Source organism: Tupaia chinensis, unplaced genomic scaffold (genome assembly GCF_000334495.1).
Source record: "Tupaia chinensis unplaced genomic scaffold, TupChi_1.0 Scaffold000139_1, whole genome shotgun sequence".
Taxonomy (NCBI): domain Eukaryota; kingdom Metazoa; phylum Chordata; class Mammalia; order Scandentia; family Tupaiidae; genus Tupaia; species Tupaia belangeri.
Window position 1 is genome coordinate 2,933,871 of NW_006159609.1, and position 25,684 is coordinate 2,959,554.

General features: G+C 38.0%; 1 protein-coding gene across 14 annotated transcripts in view; it reads left to right on the top strand.

Moving 5' to 3' along the window:
- Window positions 1-25,684, top strand: part of SYTL2 (synaptotagmin like 2) — a 120,891-nt gene that overhangs the window by 93,145 nt on the left and 2,062 nt on the right. For 6 of the 14 annotated variants that reach the window (XM_006144933.3, XM_006144932.3, XM_006144941.3 and 3 more), the window contains exons 10-19: window positions 638-691; window positions 1,923-1,970; window positions 5,618-5,712; window positions 8,931-9,050; window positions 10,370-10,539; window positions 13,310-13,412; window positions 15,766-15,936; window positions 20,406-20,484; window positions 24,117-24,216; window positions 25,629-25,684. The exon at window positions 25,629-25,684 is cut by the window's right edge and continues 183 nt beyond it. In XM_006144933.3, the coding sequence (XP_006144995.1) occupies window positions 638-691; window positions 1,923-1,970; window positions 5,618-5,712; window positions 8,931-9,050; window positions 10,370-10,539; window positions 13,310-13,412; window positions 15,766-15,936; window positions 20,406-20,484; window positions 24,117-24,216; window positions 25,629-25,684 (996 nt within the window). The other 8 variants (XM_006144937.3, XM_027770458.1, XM_006144943.3 and 5 more) reach the window with 5 other exon arrangements.

The window sequence follows — 25,684 nt, forward strand, 5'->3', positions numbered from 1 at the left end:
CTCTGAAGCATGGTGCTATCCCTATGCTGCAGCTTTAAAGTACTCAGGAATGTGTAGGGTTAAAAAAAAAAGTCAGCATCAGCTGACAGTATTCCTGCTCTGTTCCCTTCCAAATACCGATACCCTCTCTCACACTAGCCTGCCAAGATTCCACTTAGCAGCTGGTCCCCAGTTACGTCTCTTCAGTTGACTTCCCAAGCAAGCCTCCCAGAGGCATACGCAAACGATGATGCACACACACAAATATTTGTTAATGACCGTGGGTTTGGGAAGGTGTTAGTCATGGCTAGCATCTTACCCTTTCCAGAAGAATAGGGAGGCTGTTGCAGCCCTGTGCTTTCTCCTGCTGCTGGCCGATTGCTTGCTCTGAGCTAACCCTCTAACCCTGGGGAGTCAGTGTGCAGCACGCAGTGTGCTGATGTGAGCTGCATCGGGGCTGAAAGGGGAGCTCCTGCTATGGCACTGGCTCAAGTAGCTAATCTAAAGAGAAACTATTTGGGGGAAGACATCTTGGTTGTACCCCTTACTGCATCTTGACTAATTGCTTCCAACTCCGGGGGCTTCCAGGGACAAGCTCATTGTTCTTTTCTCTCCAAGGGTCAGCCATGTTAACCATTTGTTAATTTCTCCTGAACAGATCAAGCAAAAGTAGATAATCTACCAGAAGAATTAGTACGTAGTGCTGAAGATGGTAAATATCTTTATGTATTTGCATGTCTGTGTGTGTATTAAGTTCTGGGGTGATTTGGGCAGTTACCGGAGTGCAGCTGTTGGATAAAACAGAAGAACGTCATTTACCACTTTGTGGTGAATAGTGCCTAAGTTACGGTAAAACAATTCTGACCTGGTGCTTTTTCTAAAATACTAACTGTTTGTATTCTTAAGGCTTCTGCTGGTGGTGCTGTTGAGAGAATCTCATCAGAGACCTTTGGGAAGCAAAGGTTTCTATAAATAGAAAATTGCATTGCTATGGGTATGAGCTGATTTTTGCTATTCTGACTTACAGAACTCCTGGCAGCAGAGCGATGTGTATGTTCCTGGGTTAGGTTATTCCTGTGTTTGATTCTCTAGTCTCAGCATTTTGACTTCTTTGGGTACAACTGGTAAAATCTCAAGTTCAAAGGAAAGTCCTATAGCAAGGGTGGAGAGCCCTATCTCTCCTTACATAAATAATTATGTATAGAGTGAAGGTAAAATGAATCAAGTCTGAATATTAAGGAACCAGAAGATCTTGAAGCTTATCAGTGGATGAGGTGTTACTTGGTTCAATTATAAAATGAATAGAGTAATTAATAGTGCATTGGTATGGGGGAGGAATGGATTTTTATAGTGAAGAATCTATGCAAATATGTAATTTATATTTGTATGCTGGATTTTAAAATTTTTTACCAAAATGCCTTCACTGTAATCATAAAAATATGTACTCACTGAGTTGCCCATATAAAATATAGGAAACGACCTTCTTAAAAGCCATCCCTTACTTTTATGTAATAGTTTTGTTTTCTTCATTTTATGCATATAATAATCTCACTGAAGTGGGTGGGGCAGGCATTTTTATCTTCATTTTGTAGGTAAAAAAGGCTTAGAGAAATTAGGTGATTTTTCAAAGATCTTGTAACTAGTCAGTCAGTGGAAGGGTGGGAAACAGAATCTCAGCTTCAATAACCCTAGTCCAGTGCTCCCTCCTGCTTTCCATGCTGTGATTTTAGTGAACTAAAGGAAAGATGCTTCTTAGATTTTAGTTGAACAGGAAACCTAAAAGAGGCTAATGAAGACTCATCCCGGGAATGGAGAAAAGCAAGCTGAAAACCTGTCAGATGTATTCTGCAGACTCAGTGGTGAAACTGCTGTTAGAATTTTACTTCGATGTCTCTCTAATTCTTCTATTAAAATGGAATTTATCCTCGTTGTTCTCTGAGTAGATCAAAAAGCAGATCAGGAACCAGAAACAAATGAATGCCAATCAGGAAGTGAGTAGCGGAGCTTTCTCCCAAAGGACCCACTCTACATAGCGATAAATATACTGAAATGACTAACCCCATTAATAACGCAGTATCTGTTATTGGTACTAAACTCCTGCCATTTGTAAAACTATTTCATTCTGATAAGGATTTTATTTAAAAATATGCTGAAAATATAATTTGTGGTTCCACTGAGGGAGAATTCTATATATTTAAGTATTATTCCTGAGTATTGTACTTTTGTCAGTCTCTGTTCTTTGAGGCTTTGTTTAAAATCACTTTAGCCACTTCCCATTTCACTTGGCTTTTATGTTGCAGTATGGTCTTGAGTATTGGATGTCTTGTGGCCTCTGTACAAGACCATACACTTATATAACTTATATTTATAATTTATTTGGCTAAAATGAGCTATACTTTGACAGTATGTAGAATAGTTGTATATGACTCGTTACATAGCTATGAAAGGAAATATTATTATGTCCAGGGTTTAAACTCTGAGGTTCTAAACTGGACTTGAACAATAATGTATCAAGGAAGCGAATCTGAGAAATAAATGTGTATTTGTAGTGACTAAAAGTCCATCAACTCACTGATGTCCACCACTAAGCAAAGATGTTTGTGTTTGATCTGTCTCTACTTAGCTGTGACTACTGGTTTAAAGGCAAATAATGCACAAAAGAAATCTGCTTGTGGGCCTGGCAAGGCACGCACATATGCTGAGTGATTTCTTTTGATCCCAAGTTCAGACCGTTGCATAAGCCGAGGCACTGGAGAGAGGTATGAAGATATTAACACACAAGCCTGCCTTCAGGTCCACAGTATTTTTAATAATTTCCCCGGAGTCTCCAGATGTGCTAATAGGCTTTACTGAGGAGAGCAGCTAAGTGAAGGAGCCATTAGAGAAAAAATGTGCTGATGCTAGAAATCAGGGACATCTTGTATGAAATCCAAAACTTTGCTCAGGAAGTCCACCCGCTAGCAGGAAAAGGTGCTGAGCATATGACTTGACAAATTCTTGAGAACTGCCTAGGAAAGAAGACAGTCCAGGCTCCGGCCCTTTCTGTCCAGCTGCTGCAGAGGAAGCAAGACTTCTGCCCATGACATCATATTTTATCTTGCTGCATTTCATTCACCATTTAGCTTGAGGAATAAAGGCAACATACATATAGACTTCTATGCGTATATGTCTGTATCTTCATTCATGACCTCGTAATGGGCTTAGATATTGATCAGGCAAATAGGCTAAGCCCTCAGCAAACAATTTTTCCCTTATAAGTAATATTTTCCAAAATGATTTCTAGTGCCTCTTCACTGGTGAAGAGAATACACTTACCACAAGATAAAACCTAGTGCATGATCAAAACATAAATAACTAAAACCCACGGATGTAAAATTGACTATATTTAAATTTTATCCACAAAGCATTGTTCAACAGTATCCTTTGAAAATAACAGAGAGGGCCAGCCCTGTAGCACAGCACTTAAGCTCTGTGCAAGATGAGCCAGATGCCACTGTGGGCATGCATGCCCCAAATCCTGATGGGATGGAGGTGGTTAAGGATGTGGGACTCCCACATGGCTGACCATGGTTCAAGTCCCAGACCTGCTGGCTTGCTTTCTCACTTGCCCTCTCTCTCTCTCAATCTCTCTCTCTCTCTCCTTGCTCTGTACCTCTCTGGTCAAATTAAAATAAGTAAATAAAGTTAAATAAAATAATTCTAAAAAAAAAGAAAGTAATGTGTGAAAAAGGATTGTGGTGTGACCACAACCCATTGGTCTTTCTCTCTGTCACTTGCACATAGCTTCTGACAATTAAAAGAGGAAAGAAGGAAGGAAGGAAGGAAGGTAGGAAGGAAGGAAGAGGAAGCAGTGTTATATCAAAAAAGTCTTTGCATTCCTGTTGGGCCATCCTATGGGACCCAATCTCACATGACTACTAGTATAACTCAACACAACGTACACACACACAATATTGTTTAATGGAAAATTATTAAAATAGTTGTTATTCCAGTGAGAAACCATGAATGTTTTTGATATTCATTTACTTTTATGAGCTCACGGGTAGATGAGAACTGCTATGTGGACAAGCATATATTTAGTATGTATAGCTCAATTTTCCATTTTTATTTATTTTGGAGAGGTTTTTGCTACAGGGTGCGTGCGCTCGCCAGAAAGACAGAGACAGACAGAGAGACAGAAAGCGAGAAATCACCCCCCAGAGGGGATGGTCACGCCGCAATCCCTTCTCCTCCATTCTTCTCTCGGGATCTTGGGCACGCACGCACACGCGCCCGGCGTGCGTTTTAAGCCAACGGGTCTGGGACGCAAACCGCGGTCGACTATGTGGGAGTCCAGTGACATAGCCATTACGCTAACTGCTGGTTCCCAATTTTCCATTTTTTATTTCATTAGATTTCTTTTAACTAAAGATAAATTTAGCTAATGTTTAGGGCTGAATGTCAGGCTTTTGGGGCATATTTAGAAATGTAATTTGATTTTTATCTATTTTCCTCTTTTAATGATACAGCCAAATCAATATATTTCTATTGTGTTCACAATATAATTGAAACATTTTCTATGAGACAGTATTTGCTTGTTTAGAAAATACCTGAGGCCAGCAGGTGGCATAGTTAAGGTGCTGGATTCCCACATGGATGACCACAGTTCAAGTCCTGGACCTGGTGGCTGGTGGAACTCACGCCAGCATATGTGTATGCATGGCTAAAATCCTGAGAGGAGAATTGAGGGGAAGGGATTGCAGCATGACCATTCCCCCCTGGGGGCGGGGGTGATTTCTCACTGTCTCTTTGTCTATTTAGTGAGTGTATGCACCCTATGGCAAAAAAATAAAAAAATAAAAAATGTGATCCCTAGGCAAAGAAGAAAATTATTTTCTAGAAATATGCATATTAGGATTAGAACTTATTCCCTTGGCTCTTCTATACATATACTCAGTATGTCAGAAAGAAGATATAAGCTACGTTTTCATACTAAATTCTTAGAAATCCTAACTTGAATTATTCAAACTTAGCTTTAGAATATTGAGTATTATCTGATTCAACAGTTATCTAGATCATTTCTGAATCAAAAAATAATCAATTTAAAAATTATACGCTTATAATTCTGAATAAGAGACATGACCAGAAAAGGAATTCCTATGATCACTAAACAACAAACCTGCTCTTAGACACTCATAGCCAGGATGCTTTTATTATTGAGTTGTGTTCAGAAATCCTTACTGTCTAAATGAAATAGTTTTTCAGCCTGTAGCATGTGAGTAATATAACATACCTCAAGGATATGAACCAATAAATTACAGACCCTATAATTTGAAACTCTGATGTAGAAAAATAAGTTTAAATCTACTCACTGTGACAACATACTTTAATATAATTCAAGCTCAACTCCAATGTGGTAAAAACTACCATTTTTAAACTAATTTTTCTTTGTATTTGGTTCAATTCCTTGTGGGTTCTCCTTATATATAAAGTATAATATAAAAACTGCATGTGACCCTGTGCATGTGAACTACTATGCCTTGAACCTTTTTATAAAAACATGTCTATTCACAGATGAAAGCCAAGTGTCTTTTCAACTTATGCCTATGTTGTCTGACAATTGTAAGAATAATTTTGAAATGAAAATGCTGCTGTTTAGTTTCCACAGTGCCTTCACAACCTGATAATCAGTTTTCCCACCCTGACAAACTCAAAAGGATGAGCAAGTCTGTTCCAGCATTCCTCCAAGATGAGGCAAGTTTGTCTTTTGTACCTTCAGAAAAATGGAGTCAGATAGGTGCATTTGCTATGCCAAGGTTGGTATATTTGTATTCAACTATGACAGAGACCAAAGGGTCAGCAGGACTGACCCTTGCCTTCCAAGCCAATAGAGGTAGTGCTGTCAATCCTCTCATCTCATTTGACTCAAATGGAGTTTTTTTTGGTTAATTAAGTCAAATTGCATAGATTTGGGAATGTGACTTTTGTTTCAAAGTAAATATAAAATAAGAAATCCAGGCAGAAATATGTTGGCATAAACTGAATACTCTTTTGTAGTTGAAAGTAGAGTAGATTTGTGGTAACGTGGTAAAGGCGGTACAACTAACTTGGAAACATTTGTTAAAGTAATAAAGTAATAGCAAAGTTTAGGGAGATCTACTCCATACCAGGCACTTTATGTTTATTATCTCATTTAATCTTCCAACCACTCTGGGAGGTGGACACTATCATTACTCCCAGATATTACAGGTGAGGAAAACGAGACTAAGAGAAGTAAAATAACCTCATGAAGCTACAAAGAGGCTAACCCAGGACTGGACCCTAAATCTGACTCCCATGCTGTTAACCACTGTACTATACTGTCTCAAGAAAGAAGATGAATATTATCCACTGTTCATGGAGTACCTAGCATGTGCTTGGCACCTAATGTTCATTCTTATATCCACCTCTCACTAACTACAGGTGGTAGGTACTATTTTCTCTGTTGTACAAAAGAAGAAAGAGCCTCAGAAAGGTTAAGTAACTTTCTCAAAATTCAACAGCTACTAAAAGGAAGATCTAGAACTTTAACTCAGGTTTTTGACCAAATGAAGATCCCCTGTTTTTGCAGTCAGGCAGTTTACCTGAGCACTGGAATCAGACATTCTGAGTCCTAGCTATGATTCTGATGTGCTTGTGTGATCATGGACAAATTCTTTAGCTACCCTAAGTCTGGTTTCCTAGTACTTACCACATTAGGTTGTAGGGAATCAGTGGGATAATGTAGAGAAAACACATGGTGTCTATTGAACATAGTTTAATGGCAGTTACTAGTATTTATAGTTTGGATATGTTATCTGACAGTGAAAAAGGCTTCATCCTCACGTATTCTTTTAGTTGATGAAATGTGAGGAAAGCTCTGGGCATAAATTACATACATTCTCTCTCACCATCTTGGATACCCTCTGTCCACTCTTGGGGCCGAGATGAACCATGTCTGCAAATATCCAGTCCTTGTGTATCTTTAAGAGCCCACATTACTGTTTCCTTTGGAAAGAATGACTCATTCTTTGAAACTAACTCATTGGCTAGAAGCCAACAGAAGACACCTCATAGAGTTTTCTGATTTTATACTTCTGTAAAATATGTTTTGGTCTTGTGTAGTCATATGAATGGAACATGTATTGGGTTGTCAGAAAAGTCATGATGCATTTTCACAAAGGAAAACATAGGAAAATACAAAAAATCTCATAGAAAAATGACTTTCTCAATGACCCAATAATAATTTGAGAAGGAAATAATATCAGTTTCTGAATTTTAATGTTTCCCCTTCCTTCAGTTTTAACTGGTTTTCTCATAGCCCCACATTGAAGAGTTCAAATTGTCTGGGTTTGTACCTCAGAGATGCCAGAATTAAGCTGTATCATTTTACCTCTGAAAGTATACAGAGTTGAACAGGATATTAAAGAAACAGGCCTTGCTTCTTTGTCCACTGTCTTTAGGGACTTAGCATCAGTCATATTTGTTGAGTGCCGGCTATATGAAAAACACTATTTCAGCTCAATAAGATAAGGTCCCATCTCTCCAGTAATTCACTAGTGAGCTGATACACTAAGTAGAATGTAGTATGTGCTACAGTGGCAAAAATGGACTGTAGCATGTGGAGAGAGAGTGTCACAATAGAGATATTTAAAGGGTATGGATTTTTATTTTTTTAATTCTTGAGAGCAGATCCTTTTCTCATTCATGTAAGACATTAATTTTGTTTTTTCTTTAACTCCTTTCTTAACCTGTATTAAAATAGCCATTCATTGTATTGTACATAATTGCATGGCCCTGGAACATGTTGGCATGAACTAACTATTTCTCCTTAAAGGTGTACCCCTAACCCCAAAAACCTCTGAATTGCACTATAAACTCTCTAACAACAAAAGGAGCTTATTCTGAATCATGATTTTTTTTTTTAAATGCTACTATCCAATAAACTGTACATCTAAATATAAAAAAAATGTGTTGGGCTAGCTCTGTAGCCTGGTGATTAAGGCAACCAGAACCACACACGATGAGTCTCAGACCTGGCACTTGAGAAACACACCAGGCACATGTGTGTGCAGGCCCAAAATCAGAAAGAGAGCAGAGGTGAGAGGTTGCAGTGTGACTATTCCCCATGAGGAGTGCTTTATCTTCCCCCATCTCCCTCTGTCTCTGGCAAGCATACATGCCCTCTAGCCAAAAAAAAAAAAAAAAAGTTACTCTTACTTTTTTTTTCTTGTCCCAGGTATATATTTCCTGGAACATATTTAAATTAAGAATCTTGCTGCTTTTTAAAAAAATATGTTAAAATTGAATGTAGATAGAATATATAATTTTATATACTTCCCTATAGCAATGAAAGAATAAGCACAGTTACTCTATGGAAACACATAGGGATGATTAAAAAAAGTTTTTTAAATATATTTTAAACCTTTAGTTGAAGCAGATCATACTACCATTTCTTTTTCCTAGTTTAATATCTCGGGTGAAATATTTGATTTTTAGGGAAGTAAAGGCTATAATAACGAATAAGGAATAATGAAAGGGATTAAACATATTTTATATCTTGATAGTAGGTCTCATACTTTTTATTGTATGGCTAACATCAATTTCTAATATATATCAATAAGATTTCCCAGGTAGCATAAATATGTGATATTAACAGAGCGGTAAGAAAGTTCACTATAGCTCTGTCTTCTGTAACACCTTAGGGCTACCTTATAGTGAAAAAATCACTTGGTTATTTTGGTAGCTAAGCACTGTCCTCCTTTCCTGAGGTCCAGCCCAAACCACCCACTCCATCCTGAATCCCATTCCCTGGCATGTAGCCCTAGCATCCTTTAATCTTGAGAAATGCCATAGATCAGTGGGATACCAAGATACCATTTTTTCCTAAACAGGAACTTGACCTTGACTCATTCTGATTTTAAATACTGTGCATATTATGTGATGTTTTGTAGAGTGATGACAGAGAAACTGATACAGCATCAGAAAGCAGTTACCAGCTCAGCAGACATAAGAAGAGCCCGGGCTCTTTAACCAATCTTAGCAGCTCCTCTGGCATGACGTCCTTGTCTTCTGTATGTAAACAAAGGCTCCTGTTAATACCACACCGCTTCTTGAACTTGCTCCCCAATACTCCTGATCATCGTATAACCGGCCTCTTGATTTTCTGACTCCACAGGCACAAGCATTTTCTCTAATCCATAATTCACTGTTGGCTAGCTAAATCTTCCTTTAAAAAAAGGGGGGGGGGAGTTTCATATCCATTATAAATAAATGTTGTGTTCCTTTGTCTCTGGGACTTTTTTTAGGGAGAGGGATTTGGATGTAAGTTCCTTTAAAAAAAACCCTAGATTACTAATAAGATGAACCACTACATTTTTCTGTGTAACAAATTGGGTAATTATCATAAAATCTGCTTATATCAGATATCCTTCTATACATTCTGCCCGCATAGAATTGCACCTCTCTTTTGGTAAGCCTGATGAGTATGCTTATTCACATAAAAGAATAGGAGAGATGATTCTTTGCCGTATAGAAGAATTCAGAACGGTGTTTTAAAAGGAAAACTCCACAAATATAGTTGCTCAGAATTCATTTAAGAGAATTTGACTTTACATAGAACTTCTCGCATAAAGTTAGGTAGTTCTATGTGCATGTAGCACATGGAGATGTGTGTATGTATAAATGTATATATTTGTAAATACATCCTCATATACTCATCTAAATAGTTCTGATCTATATACATACATATATCTCAACAGATACGTTAAATAAATAAGTTGTGCTTAACTTCTCACTAGCCTTGCATTTCTGAAACCTTTTTTAAAAAAAATCTATTTAAATCAAATTTCTGCTGATAACAATCTAATGTATGCCCTTGGGAAGACTTTAAAGCTCCTTCATCAATCATCCATTTTCTACCCTTCCTGTCCTCTAAAAGCAGATGGCTCAGTAAGCATTTTCCTAGATTCAGTGGATGGATAACATGGTAAAATTCCCTCTTAGTGCCTTGGAAATTTGATAGAGCAAAGTGTCACTGTGATTTGTGTGCCTGTGGTTTTTCACGTCCTCTTCCTTTAGCATTTTAAATATTAAGCATGCCTAAAAATGGAACTCTGCATGCCACCTTGCATAAAATCATTTTGTTTTGAAAAGAACCAGTATCTAAATAACTTTGTATTTCATTTTTCAACTGTGTCATTTAGGGGTAATTTTTATAACACTATTCATGTATATAATTTCTTGTTGCCTCTATTGATGCATCTTTGTGCCATATTACATTACCTGTTTTTATATGAAAGCTAGAGAAATAATGTCAAGCAAAGCTTGTATCTGTGATTTTTGTACTGGGCTCAAAAATTAGACAAACACTCTGTGTCTCTGATGCTTTTAGGTGAGTGGAAGTGTGATGAGTGTGTACAGTGGAGACTTTGGCAACCTGGAAGTTAAAGGAAATATTCAGTTTGCAGTTGACTATGTGGAGTCACTGAAAGAGTTGCATGTTTTTGTGGCCCAGTGTAAGGACTTAGCAGCAGCCGATGTTAAAAAACAACGATCAGACCCGTAAGTACCTGTAGAGTCACCCACTTTTAGTTTTCAAAGTGTTAATTATGTAGGAATTGGGAAGGAAAGAAAGTCATCAAAGGCAGAGCATGTGTGAGACTGTGTTAAAAAGAATGTTTGAAAAATTGGGAGGAGCTGCTGTTTTACTTACAAATTCATGTGCTCCTATTATAAAAAAAAAAAAAAAACACACACACAGAGAAGCATAGAAAGTTTCAACTTGAGGAACCAGCAGTTAGCGTAATGGCTATGTCGCTGGACTCCCACGTAGTTGACCGCGGTTTGCGTCCCGGACCCGGTGGCTTAGAACTCACGCCAGGCGCGTGTGCGTGCGTGCCCAAGATCCCAAGGGGAGAATGGAGGAGAAAGGATTGCGGCGTGACCATCCCCCCTGGGGGGTGATTTCTCACTTTCTGTCTCTATGTCTCTCTCTGTCTGGCGAGCACACGTGCCCTATAGCAAAAACCTCTCAAAAAAAAAAAAAGTTTCAACTTGGAAGAGACTTTAAGATCATTTTGTTTCTTCATTTTACAGATAAAGAAACAAGGACCAGAGAAGATAAATAACCCCTACACATAAATTCAAAAAGCAGAAAAATGAAGAATTAGAGCTGGAACTGTGGTCTCTTTCCACTACAGTTTCAAACTTCTGCTAGAATTAGGGACATGTGAGCCATTCTTCCTATTATTCAGTGGTATAAAAATAGCCATGATTCTAGAATGAGGTAGATTTCTTATTTATTTATTTATTTGGAGAGGTTTTTGCTATAGGGTGCGTGTATTTGCCAGAAAGGCAGAGAGACAGAAAGTGAGAAATCCCCCCCCCCCGAGGGGGATGGCCACGTCGCAATCCCTTCTCCATTCTGCTCTTGGGATCTTGGACACATACTCACATGCACCTGGCATGAGTTTTTCAGCCACCAGGTCTGGGACTTGAACCACAGTTGACTACATAGGAGTCTAGCAACACAGCCATTACGCCAAATACTGATCCGTTTTCATATTTAAATTCTACCCTGCACATATGCATTCTGGACAAATGTTGTCTTCTAACATTTTGAATACAAATTTTATAATTTTTGTAAAAAAATAATAAATTGTATCCTACAGAAGAGCTACATTAGAAGGGGAATTACATTATAACTTACCTTTTAAATCACAGGTTTGACTGCATTTCAGTTTAATCACAAAAGTTGAATGGTATACCCTACTTATCCTCTGATTCTTAATTATTTTGCTGGCACAAGTGCAATCCTTTCCTTTTTTTTTGAGAGATTTTTGATAGAGGGCATGTGCGCAAGTGCACTCACTGGAGAGACAGAAGGCAAGAAATCACCCCCTGTAGGGATGGCCACACCACAATCCCTTTTCCTCCATTCTCCTGTTGTGATCTTGGGCACACATGCACCAGGTGTGAGTTTTAAGTCGTTAGGTCCAGGATTCAAACCACAATTGACTATGTGGGAGTCCAGCAACATAACCATTACACCTGCTGGTCCCAATCCTTTTCTGTTTTCTTTTTATAAAAGCAATGGAGCTCAACATCCTTTATTTTTTACATTGAATATGACTTAATTAGGTGTCCATAATTAGGTCTAAATATGAGTTAATTAGATCAAAATAAATCTTTTAATTTTTAAAAAGATGTATTTATTTCATTCCACTTGTTATTATTTTTAAATTTGACTAGAGAGAGACAGAGAAAGGGAAAGCGAGAAAGCAAGCTGCCAGGTCTGGGACTTGAACCTTTGTTGGCCATGTGGGAATCCAGTACATTTAACCACCACACAACCTGCTGGCCCTAAGATTATTATTATTATTTTTTTATAGAGTGTAAGAAAAACTTAAAGGAACCAGCAGTTAGTGTAATGGCTATGTCGCTGGACTCCCATGTAGTCGACCGCAGTTCGAGTCCCCGACCTGGTGGTTTAAACTCACGCCGAGCACGTGTGCGTGCGTGCCCAGGATCCCGAGAGGAGAATGGAGGAGAGGGGATTGCAGTGTGGCCATCCCCCCTGGGGGGTGATTTCTCGCTTTCTGTCTCTCTTTCTCTCTCTGTCTGTCTGGCGAGCGCACACGCCCCCCCCTTTTTTTTTTAATTATAAAAAAAAGAAAAAGAAAGGAAAACTTAAAATATACTGTAAGTACCAAAGCTTTTCTTAAAAGAAAATAAAATGAAATACTATTAGATATCTGTTGTGGCCCCACATCACAAACATACACATACACATTCACATACAGACACAACACGTGAGGTCAAGAGAAAAAGTGAATTCAGGAAATGTTCCTGAAAAATCTTTAGAATAAGGCTGGCTGTGACGCAGCATTTAGGTGTTCTGCAGATGAAGCTGGATTCCACATGGCCAACCAGAATTTGAGTTCTGGTCGCTGGCAGCTTGAAAAGACTGCTGGGTGTGTCCAGGATCCTGACTAGATGAAAAATTGAAGAAGAGGGGATTATAGTGTGACTAGCTCACGTGTAGGGGTGTGTTCTCTTCTCTCTTTCTCTCTTGCAAATGCAGGTAGGCTCACTGACATAATAGAGGCAGAAATCCTCAGAACAATAGGAAATGATCCATTCCACCAAAATTTCCTTAAACATTTAAATGTGAAGGTGTTAGTGAAAGTAGTTATTACTTACTGCTTTTCTTAGTGTCGTGAAATAATTATTTCTGCTGTCACTTTTAGTGTATTTTAAAAAGTAGATGTGAAAGTATCTCATTTATCATCTCTGACCTTTTTTTGTCTGTTCATTTCTCTTTTTTTTTTAGATATGTAAAAACCTATCTGTTACCAGACAAAGGCAAAATGGGCAAGAAGAAAACACTTGTAGTGAAGAAAACCTTGAATCCTGTGTATAACGAGATACTAAGGGTATCTATTAATTCTCTAAATAGGAAAATCCCAAATGGTGACCTATGAGTTTAAATAGCCATGTCTTATTGGGTAGTATCTGTACAAATAAAATAATCACCAAGGGAAGGGAAGGAATAAAAATGTTCTGAGGCTCTGTTTTGTATGAGACAATACAACATAGATGTACACATCATCTCATTCATCCCCATACAAACACTGCCAGACAGATATTATTACCTGCAGCTCACAGATGAGGCAAATAAGACTTGGAGAAATAAAGTAACTTGCTCAAGGGCACACCACTGGTAAACCTGACCATCGATGCTGGTTGCATGTGTGCATGTGCCCAAAGTTCTGACAGGATGGAAAAATAGAGAGAAAGGGATTGTGGCATAACCATTCCTCCTACGGGGTACTTTATCCTCTCCCCTTCTCTCTCTGGCAAGTGTATGTGCCTCTGGAAAACAAAAACAAAAAGTTGAGCACTGCAACCAGAGTAATCTTCTAAAAGCACAATTCTGGTCACAGAATTTTCACTGCATGAAATCTTTTAGGATTCCCATTACTGTTCAAGAGTCCCTACTTTTTAACGTGTGTACCAGTCCCTCCACAACCTGAACTCCAGCCTCTTTTTTCCCTTTCATGCTCTTTGTTCCTGTATTCCTTCCTGTTTGTTGGAGAAAGTACATTGTTTTGCAGTACTAGAACTTTCTATTCCTTCTGGCTGGAATAGTCTTCCCCACATTTTTTCCTTAACTATATCTCCTACATTGTCTTAAATGCCTTGGAATTTCCTATGAGAGGCTGTCCTGGACCCCTAGATTCCCTTGCTGTCTGCTGCCTCAGTAACCTTGCTTCACAATAGGTTATGTTAACATTCAACACCCTAACAACAATAGTAGTTCAGTTGTCTAGCTTGCCACCAGATTGTAAGTTCCATGAGGGCAGGGAGCAACTCTATGTAGTTTGTAAACTCAGCGCCTTTGGGAAAACAACTTCTGCTTGTCCCTCAGATCAGCAAAATGGGAATAATGATAGCTTTCAAATCTACAAAAGGGACACAGGAATAGTATTTCTTATTATAGTTAGTACTAAATAATACCTCAATAGTTGGGAACAATAGAAGAGTCATTCTGTGTGAAGTGATTAGTACAGGTTCAGCATTTAGTAAATGTTGAAACTTAGTGCAGTATCTGGAATAAGTACTCAAAAAAAGGTTTATTGAAGTGATTGATGGATATATGGAAGGTGTAACTAGCTCACATACTCCTAATCTTTTTCTCCCCCACAACTTGCATTGTGCTTAGTCATAACTAACAGATAATTCAAAGCTAAAAGTGTAAGAAGCACGGTATGTTCTCTCTTTCTGAAACTTCTGACTTAGTATTTGATTATCCTCTGGGAAAAGAAGAAACAGTTAAATCAACTCTCAGCCATCCCCGCGTAAATTAGCCACCTGTGGGTTTTCTGTAGCAAGCATTTAATTGCTGTTGGACTGTAATATACCCCAGTACTCTAGCTATTTCTGGGTCATCTACTTCAACCCTATACTCAGGAAAAGCCAGATAATTTAAATGATAAACTCGAAAAAAGGCAAGTTGACTACAACCAAAATGAACATTCAAGTAGTACATCATAAAGCCAAATGGAGATTATTTTTAGATTAAAAATACTATTATCCTTTCCATGATTATATATAATTAAGGATTGACTGCATTTGTGAGATGAAAAGCTCTTAGGATGCCAAATCTTTTCTATTTGGCCATATGAAACAGTAAAAAGAAAGTTTATCCTTTTTAGAAAAATATCTTGTCCTTGTAAGATATTGATAGTGGGGGAGGTAAATATATATGAGGATAAGTGGTTTATCTTTTTAGTCTTTTTTTTTTAATTCCTTGGTCTTAGATAGAAAACAAGGAATTGAATTAAACTTGATTTGTATTTGGTCACTGGAAAAGCCATGACATATTTTTTTCATGTTTTTCTATGCAAAAATGCATCATGACTTTTCCAATGATCCAATATTTTAGACTGAGTTTGACTTATGCTGTATCTGGTCTAAAAACATCCAGCAAAAAAAAACCCTGAATAATTGGCTTTTGTTTTTTAAAGAGCTATTATCAGCTATGATATTCAAGCCATGATTGGCTTTTCCAGAGGAGAAAAGAAAATCAGGTTTTGTGAAAGATGGATTTTAGTTCTTTGGAACAAGACTCTTTAGAATAAGATGACTTTGCAATATTTTTGAGACTTGAAACCCACTAAATCAAAAAATCTGATCTACACAAATGACTTTTCTCTTCATCTCTGTTCATAACTTTGGCATAAAGCAACATTATTCATCATCTTAACTTTGTTCTTTGAACTGCAGTATAAAGTCGAAAAGCAAATCTTAAAAACACAGAAGCTGAACCTGTCTGTCTGGCATCGGGATACATTTAAACGCAATAGTTTCCTAGGGGAGGTGGAGCTTGATTTGGAAACGTGGGACTGGGACAATAAACAGAACAAGCAGCTGAGGTGGTACCCTCTGAAGCGGAAGGTAAGCCCAGAGTTGATTGGGGGGTTGATTAGTTGGGTTCTGGTATGTGGGAAGAATCTTACTTCTGTTTACCCCAGAGTGATGATCTGTAGTTTTGGATCATTTTAAACTAGAGTTGAACTTAGCTTGTACATTCAGTGAAGAAAGGTTAAAAAGATTATAGGTGGGGCCAGCTGATAGTGTGGTAATTAAGGCCCTAGACTCCCACAGGGCCAACCATGGTTCCAGTCCCAGACCCAACAACTTGAAACTCTAGCCAGCACATGTACATATATGCCTAAAATCCCAGGAGAATGAAGGAGAGGGGACTTGCAGTGCGGCCATTGTTCCTGGGGAGTGATTTCTCACTTTCCCTTCACTGTCTCTCTCATCTTTCTTCAGCAGGCACACGTACTCTACCCTATGGCAAAAACTTAAAAAAAAAAAAAAAAAAAAAAAAAAAAGTCTAAAGGGAGAATGTTTAAAATATTTAACACAAAATGTTTCACAGACTTCAGGGAAGTCATTTAAATAAGCCAATCTTTTCAAATTTGAGACATAATCTTTTTTTTTTTTTTGGAGAGGGTTTCTGGGCGCGTGCGCTCACCAGAGAGACAGAGAGAGACAGAGAGACAGAAAGTGAGAAATCACCCCCCAGGGGGGATGGTCACACCGCAATCCCTTCTCCTCCATTCTCCTCTCGGGATCTTGGGCACACACACACACGCGCCCGGCATGAGTTTTAAGCCACCGGGTCCAGGACGCAAACCGTGGTCGACTATGTGGGAGTCCAGCGACATAGCCATTATGCTAACTGCTGGTTCCCTTGAGACATAATCTTAACAGTGTGTGGTCAAATTTTGATGTTCCATGTGTCAGTTGAAGAGAAACCATTCTATGATTGTCAGATGTAATGTTGTATATCTGTTAATTAAGTCAGTACTGGTTGCTTAAATTATCTTTACAAATTTTATGCCTTATATGCTATGAATTTCTAAGAAAGATATGATGATTTGTCATTTTCTCTTTTTAGTTTTGTTATTTGTTTATTTTTAGATCTTCATATTATGTATATATACATTTTAAGTTATATCTCCTTGATCAAGTGACCATTTTTTATCATTTTGAAATATCCCTTTTTATCTCAAGTAATGCTTATTGCCTCAAAGTCTACTTTGTCAATATTAGTGTGGTTCTATCAGCTTCCTTTTGATTAGAAGTTTGTTTCTATTGTTTGATTTTTTCTGTCTAAATTCTTTTGTTCAGATAGATTTTTATTAGGCCTTGCCTCATGGCTTGTTGTTAGAAGAGCCAGATCCCAGATGGTCGACCATATGATTCAAATACACTCCCCCCTGGCTTTGTGTGTGTGAGTGTGTGTGAATGCACCAGTATATGCCAAAAATTTTGGCAGGATAAAGAAATAGAGAAGGAAAGCACCCCATCAGAGGGTGCTTTTGTTCTCTCTCTCACTCTCTGTCTCTCTGGAGAGTACATGTGCCATCTGACATATTAAAATTGTCTCTTATAGGGACCAGCAGTTAGCATAATGTCTGTGTCACTGGACTCCCATGTAATCGACCGTGGTTCACGTCCTGGACCCGGTGGCTTAAAACTCATGCCGGGCACGTGTGCGTGTGTGCCCAAGATCCCGAGAGGAGAATGGAGGAGAAAGGATTGCCGTGTGGCCATCCCCCATGGGGGGTGATTTCTCGCTTTCTGTCTCTCTGTCTCTCTCTGTCTGTCTGGCAAGTGCATGCACCCTATAGCAAAAACCTCTTCAAAAAAAATAAATTGTCTCTTATAAGCAATAATTTTGATTTTGATTCCAATCTGAAAATATGTATTCTTAATTGAATTATTTAGTCCATTTGCACTTAATGTAATTATTGACATATTTGGATCCAAATCTAATATCTTCTTATTTATCCTGGTTTTCTTATTTCCATATTTATACCTTTTGGGAATTATTATTACATCATCTGCTGGTCCCAGAGATTTATCAGTTATTATTCTATTTTTTCTCTATCAATGTGTCAGTTTCTATTCCTTTTTCCTTATTGGATAAAAGAAATTACTGTAGAAATTACAGTATCCATCCTTTAATTAAAAGTGATTGGGACAAGGCTGGCAGGTAGTGTGGTGGTTAAGGCACTGGACTCCCACATGGCCGACCCCGGACCTAGTAGCTTGCTTTCTCACTTTCCCTTTTTTGCTCTGTCAGTCTCTCTCTGGTCAAATTAAAATAATAATAATAATAATAATAATGATAAATACAATAAAAATAGTTATTTTTAAAAAGTGATTAGGGCTAGCTGGTGGTATGGTGATTAAGGTGGCTAGATCCCACATGTCCGACTGCATGGCTCAAATCCCAGATCCAGAAGCTTGAAAAATGTTCTGGGTGCATGTATGTGTATACCCAAAATTGCAACAGGAGAAATTAAAGAGACACGGTTGTGATGTGACCATCCCCCATGAGGGGTGGTTTCTCAAATTCCTTCTCTCTCTCTCTGGTGAGCACATGTGCCTTCTAGTAAGAAAAAAATGTTAAAGTGTCTAATGTAAATTAGAGCTTTCACTATTTCTAGGACAATGAAAGGAACCAAGAACATTTTCCAATCTCCCATCTTTTGTGCTGTTTTTTTGTTGTGTTTTAATTATATGTATATTTTAAGTCACATATGACATTATTATTAAAGGGTCAATATCTCTATTCTGAAAATCCAAAATCTGAAATGCTCCAAAATCTGAAAATTTTGGGGTGCTGATATAACACCACAAGTGGAAAATTCCATGTCTAATCTCATGTAACAGGTTATAGTTAAAATGCTACTATACAAAAATACTATCTGAAATTAGGCTATGTGTATAAAGTGTATAGGAAACATAAATGAACTTCGTGTTTAGACTAGAGTCCTATCCCCAAGATCTCATTCTATATATAAAGATACTCCGAAATTCAAAATAATTCTAGTGTCATTCCTCCTTGGCAGGCCATGGTTTCTAGTTTGTGTCTCCTTAGCTCCAGGAGACTACTAAAAGCCTTAAAGAGAGTCTTTGTCTCATTCTGCTAAGATTTTTATGTTCTTAAACATCAGCTGATGCTACATCATCTGAGAGGAGGTAGGCACTAAGATCTTGTCTGTTTAAGCCTCATCTTAATTCTTTAGCACCTTCAAAACAATTTTTTAATCCTGCTTAATTTTTCCCCCTTTATTCATGATAGGGCACACGCATGTGCACGTGAGAATGAGTAAGAAAGAGAGGGAGAGGAATATCCCTCTCCCACAGGGTCCAGTAATGCCCAAATCCCCTTCCTTCAGTTCTTCTACCTCCTGGATCTCAAGCACACACGTATCCCTGGTGTGTTTCAGGCTGACTGAGGAATTCAAACCATGTTTGTCATGTGGGATCCAGAATCCTGGGAGTAGCACAGTACCCCTGTGCCACCTCTAACCCTACTTGGTTTTTATTCTCAGGGTGAGGCTTGGTGTGATTCAAGCTAATCCATAATAGTTGGAATGACAAATATCAAAATGAACACACATCATTATTGTGCATCTGCATAATAAAACAGTTCCACTAAAGAAATGGTTCCTAAATGCAGCATTAAAATCCCTTGACACATTTATTTCCACCTCTAGGTCTGAACTCCTCAAAAGACATTAAATACATCTCATTTTTAACTAACTTCCATTATATTTCTGATACATGCTTCTGGTTTGGAAATAATGCTCAAAGGAGTCAGATTTTGAAAATAAATACTTGAAAATAACAGATACACAGGACTGGCAGGTGGTGTGGTGATTAAGGACACTGGACTCCCACATGGTCAACTGTGGTTTGAGTCCTGGATCTGGCAGCTTGCTTTCTCTCTGTCCCTCTCTGGTTAAATAAATAAATATACTTAAATAAAATACTTATTAAAAAAAAAAAAAAAAGAAAGAAAAGAACAGATACATTTTTTAAAAAATTATTGCCCAGGTCTTCGTTATGGGTGTAGACATCTTTGCATTTGTTCTAAGGTAATCAGGTTAATGCAGTTTTGAAAATGTAAAGTGTCTTTTCCTCCCTACCTTCCCACACTATTTCCCACATCCCTCCAAAAAAAAAGTAATACAACTAAATTGTTTCATATGAGCTGAACAGCTAACACAATGTCTGAATTTTGATCAAAATTAAAGCATTCTAGGACATCTTTCCTATCTCCAAGAAAGCCATTCTAATTTCTCTACCATCTTCAAGACTAAAGGCCCTGAAAGATTTTCTGAGTACCCTGCAAGTTTTTGGGATACACAGCATAGTTTTCCATAGTTTTCACTCCAGTGCAGAGTGAAATTTTAATCCAAGGCACTCCTGAGTGATATAGTGTTCTAGAAATGGATGTATTTTGTCCTGCAAAATAGACTTGAATAGGATATAAATAGACTTGACTTTAGAATATAAAGTTCTGTGTGTTAAACCTGCTGACATCTCTCATTTTTCAGACAGCACCAGTTGCTCTTGAAACTGAAAACAGAGGCGAAATGAAGCTAGCTCTCCAGTATGTCCCAGAGCCAATCCCTGGTATGTAATGATCTTCTGTGCAGGTCTAAGCTCTTTTGTTATCCTTCTGCTCTCCAGAGATTTATTATATTTTCAAAGGTGAATCCCTAACCAAATGTATAAGGTTGGTAATTACATAGACCAAGTGAGTTGATTCACAGTTATAAACTAGAGATTTCTCATTTAAAGAGTTCTGGTAAAGACACACAACATGAGGGACCAGCAGTTGGTGTAATGGCTATGTCACTGGATTCCAATGTAATCAACCATGGTTCAAGTCCCAGACCTGGTGGCTTAAACGCACACTGGGCACGTGTGCGTGCGTGCCCAAGATTCTGAGAGGAGAATGGAGGAGAAGGGATTGCAGTGTGGCCATCCCCCCTGGGGGGTGATTTCTCACTTTCTGTCTCTCTGTCCCTCTCTGTCTTTCTGGCAAGCACACGCGCCCTATAGCAAAAACCTCTCCAAAAATAAAGACAACATGAAATTTATCATTTTAACCATTATTATTATTTTTAAGATTTTTGCCATAGGGCATGTGTATGTGCTGAGCCAGACAGAGCTAGAGATAGGGAAAGTGAGAAATCACCCCCTAAGGTGGATGGTCATGCTGCAGTCCCTTCCTCTCTGCTCTCTTCGTTGGATTTGAGGAATGCATGCATATGCACCTGGCGTGATTTTCTTTCAAGTCGCCAGGTCTGGGACTCAGATCACAGTCAGCTCTGGGGGAGACCAGCCCCTTAAACACCACGCCACCTGCTGGCCCCCATCTTAGCCATTTTTAAGTATACAGCTCAGTAGTGTTAACTATATTTACTAAAATAGATCTCCAAAACTTTTTCATCTTGCATTATCTGAAATTCTGTATTCATTAAACAACAACTCCCCATTTTCCTGCCCCCTGCTTCTAGTAAACACCATTCTACTTTCTGTTTCTGTGAGAAAATTCTCATTTATCTAGTCCAGTTTACAGTACTTGTTTTAACTTTCACTCAATCTGTTTCTGTCCACACAATGTACAATAAATGGCTTTTCCTGTATTTGGAATTTGAACCTACCAATATTGCTATGATAACAATGAAACTTAAGTATTAGTTTTTACATGTGGAAACTAGAAGTGTCATATGAAGCTCCTAATAAATTAGAGCTTATTGTTCTTCTCAGGGTCACATTAGGAGATAGAACATCTTCCCCAAGATTACTAATTGTATCCTTGATATTAGGGTCTAAGGTTTTCAGTCTAAATAAGGAGGAAGAGATTGACAGGAAATGAATGCCAGCCCTCCTCTCAGCTCCCAGTTTCCAAAAGAAGTTCTCCAAGTTACTGTCCTTAAAAATCTAGATGGGGGAACCAGCAGATGACATAATTGTTATGTCCCTCAACTCCCACATAGTTGACCACGGTCCACTGTTTGAGTCCTGGACCTGGCAGCTTAATCTCAATCTCATGCTGTGTGCACACATTCCCAAAATCCTGAGAGGAGAATGGAGGAGAAGATTGTGGTGTGGCCAGCCTTTTGGGGGGGGGGGTGGCTTTTTGCTTTCTGTCTCTCTTGCAAGCGCACATACCCTATCTAAAAAAAAGAATCTATGTGGGTTCTAACAGATGGCATAATGGTTATGTCACTGGACTCCTATGTAGACGACTATGATTTGAGTCCTGGACCCCCAGTGGCTTAAAACTTATGCTGAGTGCATGTGTGCCCAAAATCCTAAAAGGATAATGGAGAAGGGACTGTGGCATGGCCATCCCCCCTAGGGCAGTAATGTTTTGTTTTTTGTCTCTCTATCCCCCTTTGTCTCTCTGGCAAGCACACATGCCCTATAGCCAAAAAAAAAACAAAAGGAAAGAAAAGAAAAGAAAAGAAAAAAAAAAAAAAAAGAAGAAATTCTCTCTCTAAAAAAAAAAAAAAAGCCTATATGAAGAGGCCATCAGGTGGCATGATGGTTAAGGTGTTGGAGTTCCACTTGGTAGACTGCAGTTCTACTCCTGGATGCAGTGACTTGAAACTCACACCAAGAGTGTGTGTGTGCATGCTCACGATTCCAAGAAGAGAGTGGAGGAGAAGGGATTGCAATGTGGCCATCCTCCCCGGTGGCTGATTTTTCACTTTTTGTCTTTCTGTGTCTCTGCTGAGCACATATACCCTATAGCAAAAATCTTTAATAAAGAAAAATTTCTTTTAAAGAATCTATATGAATATTGTGAGTAAAATCAGGGGCTACAAAGTGACATACTTTCAGTAACTAGTCAGTAAAACTAATGAGATAGAAGAAGTAGTGGATAGTGAGGGCAATGTCTGAACTGGAGAAAGGCATTCAATTTAGTTAAGAAGAAAGAAATAGAAAGAGAGAAAAGGAAGGGGAGGGAAAGGAAAGGAAGGAAGGAGAAAGAAAAACAAAGAAAAGGAAGAAAGAAAGAAAGAAAGAGGGATGGAAGAAGGGAGGGAGAGAGGAGGAAGGGAGGGAGGGAGGAAGGAAAGGGGAAAGAAAAGGAAAGAGAAGAAAAGGAGAAAGGAAAGAGAAAAGAAAAAGAAAAAAGAACCAGTGGGGAAGCAAAGCATTTCTTTAGGCCAATTTGCTGTCAGACCACCATCTTTTCACTTCTGGATCTTCCTAAAAGGCATGTTCTTCTGCATGTAATTTGTATCCTATCATTTATGGTCAACATGCATAGAAATTCTGCCAAGTTATTTTCTACTTTCCCCACTATCACTTGGTGGTAGGGGTTAGGAGCATGGTGTGTTTTGATGGGCTCCACCTTGTCTGAGTTTTCGCTTGTGTGGCTTTTCTTCCCTGGAATGGCTTCCTCTTCTCCTCAAGTTATCCAAGTCTTAGATGAAATCATATCTCCCTCAGAAAACTTTCCCTGACTACTCCTCACTGATCACATCATCCTCTAGAATATTACAGTAATAACTTGGCATTTCACTGAATACCTCATTCTTATAGGTTGTATTTGAATTACTCTCTTCAGCTTAACCATGAACTTTTCCCAATGGCATAGATAATTTATTGTATTCCTTGTATATTTAGTGACATTCCTACCATAGAGGTGAGCATATAATAGATATTCCTTAAGTACTGTTTAATCGACTGACTGAGCTAACTCATCTAGGTTAGACAGTAACTCAGACTAAACCAACTTCTTAATAATTCCCTGTTCATAATATTAACTATCATGTGTAAAAATACTATGTATTTATAAAATGTGTAACCACTTTTAATAAGAGGAGTGGCTATACCTTAGCCATTACCTATTTTGGTCACTTTAGACTCAAATGTGTCTTTTGCCAGGATCAACGGATATTGCTATTAAGGTTTATAAGGTGTATACATTTTATTAAGACATTTTGAACATAACTGAGTCAATGTTTTACATCAATGATATCTTATTGAACTAAATGAAGTCCCAAAAGAATAATGTAATATTCTTTACTTGGAATCAATATGAATTATTTTTAGAGTGCTAGCTGAGTTTAGTACAGCCAGACTATGAAAAACATTGTTAAGAATGTACAGATTTAGTTAATGCCATAAAGCACTAGCTATTATCCCCATGCCGGACCATTTTTAGGCTGATATCCTTGGACATGGTATTGCCAAGAGAGAAACGGCAGTAAAATTTTATTTTCTCTCTTTTTTTGTTATAGGTAAAAAGCTCCCTACAACTGGAGAAGTGCATATCTGGGTGAAAGAGTGCCTTGATCTACCACTGCTAAGGGGAAGCCATCTGAATTCTTTTGTTAAATGGTAACAGCACTGCTGACTCTGCATTCCTCAGTTGCTATAGCTTGGCCTGTGCTGGTTGGTTCTTTTTATCTCTGTGATGCTGAAACTCATCATTCATAGTTTCATGAAATTAGTTAGGACATAAAAGACAGTGAAGACATAAACCAGCAGGATTTGTAACATGAACTCATAAGGCTTCATTAACTTTAAAATCATAAAACTAAGGGGGGATATATACAAATGAAACTAGAAACTTCATACTCAGATATGTAATGTCTTCTAGGGAGTACATCTATTGGTGAGGGCAATAATCAATACAAAATAATTTATTGGATTTTTAAAACTTTTAAAAGGAATGATCAAATTTTTATTTATTATTATTACTTATTTTTAATTTGCTGTAGGGCAAGTGTGCTCACCAGAAGGAGAGAGAGAGGGAAAGTTAGAAAGCAAGCTGTCATATATTTGGAAAACAACTTACTAAGCAAACCCTTACTAAGGCTTAGTTCATCTTAGCTCATAAGTGCTTAAGAGAGTTTGGGCTTTGGCAATTTTATTTTCTGTGTTATACATCTCAAAGTGACTGGTATTTAGTAACTAAACAGTATGTTCTCCTACTCCTCTCTAACTAATTTTATCTATATAGATTCTACAAGAAGACTAGTTGTAGCTACTTAAATATATGTGATGTATTTAAGAATATATGACATTATTTATGATTTTCCTCATACATACTCTCCACAGATATCAGCTGGTAAGATTTTTCAGCTCAGGTCAGTCTCTCATTCTGAGAGACCTTCTTGCCTTTATAAGAGGCAAGAGGTAGGTTAAAATTAATTCAGTTTTTACCATAAATAAAATGTAAAGAATTCCTGAAGATACATAATTTATTCCCAACGTCAAATGTAACAAATTAGACAGGTTTTTCTTCTTCCTTCTTTCTCTTCTTTTTTAATTTTAAGTGATACTAATTTCTTAGGGTATCCTAAGAAATCATAGATAATCAGGAATAGGCTGTGCTTCCAAATTTTAAAGAAATCCTCAAAATTGCTGCCATATTAATCAGTTACTAAATGTAGGCACTGAATGAAGTCCTTTACATATGTTACATAATACTGAAATCAACTTTATAAATTAGGTATCACTGTTCCATTTTGCAGATGAGTAAGCAAGTGTCTGAGAGGTTAAGTAACTTTTCCTAGGATATACAGCAAATAGCTAGTATCATCAGAACTCAAACCATGTCTGGTCAACTCTGTTCAGAGTCTTTCTAGAAACACACACATCTCTCTGCCACCTGTTCAACAACCACCACCATTGTCTCTCTGTACTCTTCCTTCATTGCTGGTCTTTGGTGGCTATGCCAGAGTGAATTAAAAGCATAAATGTTCATTATCTTACTAAAATACTCTCACAATAATGCCTTTTTTTAGTACCATCCTTCCAGATACAAGCAGGAAAAGTCGCCAAAAGACAAGAGCTGTAGGGA